The sequence below is a fragment of the Austrofundulus limnaeus genome, unplaced genomic scaffold (assembly GCF_001266775.1).
Source record: "Austrofundulus limnaeus strain Quisiro unplaced genomic scaffold, Austrofundulus_limnaeus-1.0 Scaffold59, whole genome shotgun sequence".
NCBI classification, from domain to species: domain Eukaryota; kingdom Metazoa; phylum Chordata; class Actinopteri; order Cyprinodontiformes; family Rivulidae; genus Austrofundulus; species Austrofundulus limnaeus.
The window spans coordinates 1,945,989-1,954,633 of NW_013952461.1; the positions used below are offsets into that span (position 1 = coordinate 1,945,989).

Consider the following 8,645-nt stretch of genomic DNA (forward strand, 5'->3'; position numbering starts at 1 on the left):
TGATCAGTAAATGAATGCAGATTATAGCCTTTCTGGCTGAAGACAAAAGCCAGATGTGAGTGGGTTTTATATGGCTGAGATGTGGGTGGAAATGGGCTTTACTAATCTAGATGAGCTATTAAAGAGTCTTTTGTTAAAGTTCACTCAGTTTTTCTTACACTRTATCAAAGCTCTGATTACTATCTCTATAGGGTCACACTCTCATTTCCGTCTTGGTGAGTTGTGAACCACTCCATGCTTCAGAGGCCCATCTGTTAAGGCTCAGAACGCTGGCTATTTAGCCAGAGCTGAATGCTTTCACGCTAAAGCTTAATCTACACATCGCTTATGGTCTGAGAGACTGAAAATCTGCATTAAATCAGAGCTTGTGATTTAAAAAGAAAAGTAAAATAAAGTAAAATATGAYAGAAGGGGCTACATAAGATGGAAAGAGAAATATAGCTGTGTCAGTAGGGGACAGACAACCAGGAATAGTCGAGGCAGAAAAAAAGAGAACTGCAGTGGTAGATATGAAAAGAGTAAATTTCAAAGAGGAGGAACGGAACAGCAGACATAAAGGGTGCAATGAAAAGTAAGAGGGAGAGACGGGGAAATTGGAGAGATGGAGAGGCTGCTGTCACATTTCTGTGGCTTCTCCTGACAATCCCTCGCTTTACATACGATAATCTTAGAAGCTGCAAATGAGCCATCACCACACATATGAAACACCAATAATCTCACACTCAGCCCAAAGTGACGGGCACGGTTAGGCACGAGGAGAGGATTGTTGCTTCCTGCTCCTGAGCATCAAAGATTAATCATGTCTGTACAACTCACAAGTAGTTTATATGGGGCAAAACAGGCAGAAATGAATAAAAAAATGACATATTTCAATACAGTGATTGCAAAAAATCCCAGGGTCATAAAACCGTACATTCAAACACACTCAAAGTTTTGTCAGATCACTGACATACTTACTGTTTGGATTCTGCGTGTTTTTCATCATGCTTGGATTTTCTGAAAGGAACAAGAAAATAAATAAATACAATCAAACATAGCAGTTGCTGTTGAGATGGTGAATGCTTCACACAATGTGGGAAAAATAATCATATGAATAAAAAGTATATATTTTAGAAGTACCCCTTAACACCTCTGATGAGAAAGATGGGCTAGCTAATGGATCTGGGAACACAAAGCACTGTAACAGAACAACCAGGACACTTAAAGCAGCAGAGAGGGAACAGAAACTGGGGGCAGACAGTCAGAGAAAGAGGTTTGGAGACTCTGCATTTAATAGGCTACACCAGTGTCTAACTTGCACAAAATGCTCTGATAGTGTATTTTCAACGTTCTCACCGGAATAAAGTAATTGCAAAAGAGGGAGTTGGAGGGTTTGCAGAGTATTAGCAATCACTCTTAAATTCCACTTTGTGAGCTATTTTTGGATGTTTAACTTTCTATATAAGCAGGTGGAAGCTTCACGTATACAAACGCGAGAAACAACTCTGGTCTCAGTGCTGCCGTTTTAACACAATAGCTCCCCAGGAGGACCGAGCGAAATTAATGGGTCCACTTTCAGTATGCATCCATGTGCATGCTTGGCCCAGCAAATTTGGTTAAATATACATACGTGCACGAGTATGTGTGTGTTTCTGCCTGTATGGGACTCTTAACTTCTATTGATTTGCATTATAGTTAACTCGTGTGTTACTATCACATAAGACAGGGGTCTGCAACCTGCGGCTCTGGGGCCACATGTGGCTCTTTGGTCGCTCTGCAGCGGCTCTTTAAAAATGTGACCAAACATAACAGAATAGTTTTTTTTTGTTTTTATACCCACAACAGAAATCAATTTGTATGCAAATATGTGATCAATACTACTCATAAAAAAGTAAAACATGTTAGCTCATGCTAGCCTGTTGTTTACTTAAATAATACAACTTATTTTTYTCAAATCCATCAGAATCACCTTTAAAGAATTTGAAGACTACATAATAATAAGAATTAGAAGGAAAAAATGCCTGAATAATTCAGTTGTGTTAGTTTTTATGAAATTGGCTATAAACAATATATAGTATTTTTCTTGTTTACATGAATATGGTCTTGTCATTTGTCCTGATGTGTATAATAATAAATAATATAATAATAATAGCAATATTTTTTAGTTTTATAATGTCACCTCCACTGACCGTGAAGGTTCCTGAAAAGGCTTTGAAAAGGTCCGCGGACCACCAGTTGATTATCACAGTTGTAGCTTGTTTTGTGGCTCTGGACACATTTTATTAGTGAGACAAGGAGCATAAATGGCCCTTTTGATTGTAAAGGTTGCAGACCCTTACCTAAGATGTTTACTGATTTTTAAAATGCAAATTCAGCTTGCTAGCGGAAAATCTACAAACCTAGCCTCTGTTATGAACTGTTATTTCTGATAATGTATCTGGAACACTTGGCACAGTGAGCAGGGACCCAACATATTTCTTAAATCCCCTGAGAGAGAGAGAACTATCTCAACCTAAGGCCACAGGGGATGGTGCCAAGGTCACTTAATTACCATTTTCTTCCCCTAAGCGTTAGTGGTAGCAATCTAAAATTAGCAGACAGACGGATGGGCCATGCAATGCACATAGACGATTGCACCTGAGGATGCGTTGGCGTGTAAAATAGACTTTAGTGCTCTTTCTGGCAAAATGCCTCCTGAAAGTGGCTCTTTACCCTTAAAGTAGGTTACTATTAGACCCACCCAGTAATTTGTGCATTTGTGTCATACTTAACAGTCTGTTCAGAGTAACGTTCCAAAAGGAGGAGGTAAAAAAAAGGTATGACTATATGTTCTTGAGTTCAAAAGGTGTCCATGTTCAAAGATTAAACTTTTTAGTCCCCTATATTATGTAAGATCACATCTCAATCTTAAAAACGTGACCAAAAAATAAAGAAACAATGAATCTCTGACACTGATGGCTTTATTTGTACATCTTCATCTGAGCCTTTAAACAGTTCTGACATGTGGCTGCTCAGAATGGCTTTATTTCAACTTGATAGAGCTGTTACTGATAACGACGCAATGCTTGCATGGTCTTGTGCATCTGATTTGCAAGAAAAAAGCAACACTGTGGCACTGCTGAGGGATATTCATGGAAAATAATGACACGAAGGGAGAAGTGCACAGTTCTCTTCCATGCTGCGCTGATGATGGACTTTAAAGCATATTTTGCAGCTGAAGCCTGGAGTAAAGACTCAAGCCTCACAATAGCTTAGAATAAAGACATTTGATGACTCATACAAAAAGTTCACTGCTTTAACACACTGAGTTTGAGCTTTTATATTGTGCTGAAGTCATTTAAATCAACARAATTCACGTTGGATATGATTTCTGTTGTGACTTTTAAGGAAACATGAGTCAGAGTCCAATATCCCAAAGTCAAGTCAAGTTATGCWCTGTAAAATCAAGCCATAACACAAGTTTTGAGATTGAAACTCTGTCCACGAAGAAGCTCGAGAAGTGGCAGCTCCTCATTTGTTTAAGAGCCTCCAGAATAAACAGAATCAGAGGAGCCAGAGTTCCCATATCAGCACACGTACATCAAACACATTCCAATTACAATTAACACGTTACCTTAGCTTGAACGTCGAACAAAGTGCTTTTCTACCACTGTCAACAACAAAGTTCCTTTGAATTTAATTGTGAGCCTTTGAAACCAAGGTTGGTTTTTGGCATTGAAGACAGAAAAGAATTAGACAAGCCTTAATGGAATGGTTATAGAATCCCTTAGCAATTAGTTACTGGCAGCAAGAGTTGCTTTAAAGCAATGTGTGTTGAGCCAATTAGAGAAACAATTTTTTATTAATCACACATTTAGTTATATCAATAATTTATAGTTTATASAGGTCACACAAATCTTTTAAATATGCAGATGCAAGAGATGAAGCTATGCAGTATATTGGTAGTAAATTCAACTATGCAATTGTAAAGTAAGCCACATCATTTTATTATGGATGCAAGTTGCACAATGACAAAAAAGTTAAATATTTATCATCTCATAAATGATTAATCAAAATAAATGCCTTTTCAGTTTAACTAGACTGACAACCGCTTTGACCTTGGCTGGGTTATGTCAAAAAGGTAAGCATACCAAAAACTATGAGACGGGTGTGGGTATCTGTCGAACCCAAAGGGTTCTGGGCTGTGCAGCGATACATGGATCCATTAAGTTCTGCTGGCACTCTCTCCAGAACCAGCACCTTCCCYTCTCGCTCAGTGCTGCCGTCCAACAGGCGGCCTCCCACTCGCGTCCAGGTGAAGAGCGGCTCAGGAAACACTTCGTTCTATCAACATTCATTTGGAATGAGGACGGAGGGAGAGAAGGAAGGAAAAAGAGAGATAGGGCTTTAAAGTGGCTCAGAGAAAACCAGCAGAAAAAAAAATTATTTAGAAAATCCACAAGAGTGTTTTTTTTTATGTAAAAGGACAGTCTACATTTAGTTGCACTTTAAAAACCTTGTGGAGAGTTGAACAAGTTTATTCATCGTTTTACATTTCAAATACATTCATGTGAGTCTTTAAATCATTAAATACTGTATATTATGCAGATACTTGAATTAATAAACAATTTAAAGACATGAAAAAATAAACAAGAATACATGGTTAACACATGCACACTAAAGTTTAGAAATGCATCAGAGGTACTTTTTTGTTCTTATAAGCCAACATTATTAGTCGTGGCACATGATCTGATCTGTTTGTGAACTCCTAAAACCTTGGACCAGTGAAGGATAGGGGGACRTTTCTTTCTGATCAGCCTGCATGCACTGATGTCTTTATGCTGCTGAAGGGCCTGATTGGCTGCGAGCCACAAGCCTGTTTGTAATAACCTGTCTTGTGTTTGTTCAAAGAGGAGCCTTGAAGGAATCCCAAGGTCACAAGGCAAACACAAACATGTGTAGAAACCTGTGCAGTCAACAGCTCAGTGCCTTAAACCAACAACAATAAGGAACATTATTTTGTTCTTATAACAGCGATGTAAAAATCAAACATGAAATCTGCCTCATGATTCCAAAGCAGCATCTGGGAAGTCTTAAAGGAGATATTTGCTTTGGGCCATTGAGAGGCTTTATTTCCAAATTATTCAGGTTCTTTTCACCTGACTGGCTCGAACTGTCTGCCTTTAATGTGTCATTACTGTCAAACAGACCATCACCATCTACCAGCCTGTCACAACAGAGACATAGGCTGTTCTCTTCTTTTTGAAAGGTGTCATGAGGAGACAAAAGAAACCTTTGTTCATATTTATTTATGAGGGTAAAAACATCTAAAACTGCAGTAAATTTGCTCATAATAGCAACATTGATTAGAACACACTGAGATGCACTTTGGTCATTTATAACTTGTTTTGTTTTCATTGTAGTTCAGAATTTTATTGTTTAGTGAGGACAAACTTTAAACTATACAGTGAAAATGCAGCAACTTCTATCACTGCACAAGATAATTTATGGAAAATTTGTGACTTTCTCCTAAAACATTTGGGTTAAAGGGTTAAAATGAGTGAAATGCAAGTGGTTATTTTTCCTCATCATAAAGCAAAAGTTTTTTTTTTTTTCCACCAACAGAGGAGTCGCCCCCTGCTGGTCAACTGAAATGTTTGAGTTATTTCTGCTCAAGCAGCTTTTAAGCCGCAACAGTTTTCTTTTAAGCAAAACGATGGAATTTTAAAARTTAATATCTATATCCCGATTTTGTCAATGTGAAAAGTTCATAAATACAACAAAATATATAAAGGCTACACATGTATTTACCAAGCAATGTGGTTAAAAAAATTAAATAGGTTAACTAGGTGCATAGTGTTAATTTCCCCCCTCATTCTCTTAAAACCCCATGCACATACCCCTAGCAGACTTACCTGAAATCCTTGCACAGTGATGTACACTGTGTCCCCTACCTTTGCCCTGCTGGGGGTCATAAAGAGTTTGGGACCTTTAGGAGCAGCTGAAAAACAAAGAAAAACACACAGAAGAGACAAAGGTCATTGTACCAAGCATGGGGAGCAAATCCTGCTGGACTCCTGTTTTGTCGCAGAGGGAGAGAGACAAATACAATTTCCTGTCAATTAAGGTCACAGAGCGAGAAGCGTGGGACCTGCGGGTTCTTTCATCCAAAGGACTGGGCTGAATTTATCCCCCTTTGGAGAGAAAAAAGAACTTAAATTGGGTAGATACTCATTACTGGAGGAGAATGGGAGAGCAGCGGGTGGAGTGTGGAGGCAGCGAGATAAGGGACACTCAGGGAGCTAATTCCCTTGTCTTGGTGGGGACAGAAATCCCAGGATGGCTTTCATTGCTACCACCTAAAACAATAGGCCACAACAGGGGAGGAAACAGACAGATTCCAATATTGTGAAATTGTGGGGGGTCAGTGCCTGTTTGGTGTATGAGGTATTGAGATAAAATGAGTGATTTGCATTATTGTGAAAAGGTGCGTGATTTAATTCCCACCAAATCACACAGTACATGACCAAGAGCAGGTTCTGTACAATTTGTAATGATTAACAATTTCATAAAGATAACCACTTTATAACCATTGTGGTTCCCACATGTTAAGTCAATGGACTGAACAACACATATGATGAGACTCGAGCTAAGGGCATCCAATCAGTAACGCCTGCGAGCCAACTTCTCACGTTCTGGACTGAAATTGGTTTGAACCCTTAATATAAATCACACTGTAAGCTTGTGTTCATTGATGACCAAAAATAAAGGATTATTAGAAGACAGACAAATGACTTAACGCTTTGGCTATTAATCAGCCAAAAACTATCCATTATGCGTAATAAATCACAGTCGTTTAGACATTCATTGACTAAATGCCTGCATATAGAATAGAATAGAATAGAATTTTTTTTGGTAAAATGCTGTACTTTAATTCATTCAGGTGATTAATGTAAATTAGCCTACTTTTTAATTTAATGACTTTCCATGCCAAAATAAACTTTAAATCTACAATTGCTCATAGTGCTTATGTGCAGGTAGGTGACAGACAGACAGGTGTTTGTTTAGAACCAGTCCATAGGACCTACTTTTTTTTTTCTTTTTGATGGAAACAAGACATTTTTATTTAATGTAAGACATAAAGATAATTTCATTATTATGAAAGGGGGAAGACAAAGTCTGTTATAAAAACCGATAACAATATACTTGTAAGAATATTTCGTGTTCATTAACTGAAATTGTGACATTACAACCCCAGATCTGGTTACGAGCGAGGCTTTATTGCTCACGGCTGGAGAAGCCAAGCTGCTGCCTAAAACTGGAAGTTCTGGTCTTTAATACAGGGATCTTCAGTGTACGCCCACTACAGGCCTATGGCTGAATCACACGCAACTTGTACAGACAATATCTTTCCTAATGAATTTATAACGGTTTATTATGTGTTGTGAAGGTGTTTCGGGCATGTAACTAAACCTATTTTAATCAAGACATAACAATAGTCAATAGATTATAAAAGTCAAGCCTTAAAAAGGAAACAAAGACAAAATGGTTTGGTGCTTTATTCAGTGTCTAACTAACTAATAAATTCCTTCAAACTAGTTATATACTGTATGTCACAATAAATAAATAAATCAGTACAAACATGAGGTAACTCAGAAGACGCTTAACTTTTAAAAAATGTCACATGACAATCCAACCAAAGACATGCTGACACTGTGAAACAGCTAAAAGCTCTATCTTGTCCCCAAGATGGACGGGATTTCACAAGCTGAGACTGGCACGGTGTGGGAAGCACTATCATTTCACCTCCCACTCACTGACTGAAAGGTATTTTTAAATACTGGTGTCATACAGTCACAGAGCTCGCAAGGCATATGGCTGGGAAGATGATGGTCAATTTCTGGGAATTGCTCCAGCAGTGACAGTTGGTGTCCTACGTCACCACCTTTGATTACGGCAGCATGAGTATGACGGGCACGGCGCGGTATCTCTCGGGCAAGGACATCACAGGGGAAATGAGCCACGGTTCAGCGAGGCTACCTCCTAATCCCGAAAGCCTTCAACCTTCCAGGTGAAAACAGTTTTCACTTCAGGAGAGGTCAGAGAATAAACATGCCTCCCAGCAAAAAAACAGCCACGTAGCCTGTATCAGGTGTGCTTCAATGCCAAGCTGAAACACCAACAAATCTGCCCATCTGCACACACACACACAAAAAAAAAAAAAACTTGTTGCATTCACTGTGCGACTGATTCTGTTGCAAAAGACAATCTAGTGAATCAGGCAAAGATAGATACGGTATTAGTGCTGTACCAAACAATTATTTTTTTCGATTAATCGATTATTCTAACAACAAATCTAAAAGTTATTCTGATGTGAGTGCGCTGGATATTTAAAATGWTTTCATCAAATTAACAAGAACAGTTCTTTAATATTGTCATATTTTCTGTAATAGTTTTTTCATGGACACAAAATATGCACTCTAGAGTCAATTCTTTAACAAAAAAAGCTTAAAAGATTTAACATCAACATAAAATCTCAACCAAAGCATATAAAATTCAACTAAAAGAAATATAGTGCAAGATGTTAACAATCTAAAAAATGAACTAAACCATACAAAATTCAAGTCATTCTCTGGAAAAACTATAATAAACATTTATTTATTATTATTTTTATTTAACATATTTCT

The 8,645-nt window shown here is 38.0% G+C and overlaps 1 protein-coding gene across 1 annotated transcript in view; it reads right to left on the minus strand.

Annotated features, from left to right (window-relative positions):
* Positions 1-957: 957 nt before the first annotated feature.
* Positions 958-8,645, minus strand: part of igsf21a (immunoglobin superfamily, member 21a) — a gene marked incomplete at its 3' end in the record, with an annotated part of 179,707 nt that continues 172,019 nt past the window's right edge. Inside the window, 3 exon segments of the mRNA XM_014009607.1 lie at positions 958-996; positions 4,110-4,302; positions 5,874-5,959. Coding sequence (XP_013865061.1) covers positions 958-996; positions 4,110-4,302; positions 5,874-5,959 — 318 coding nt within the window.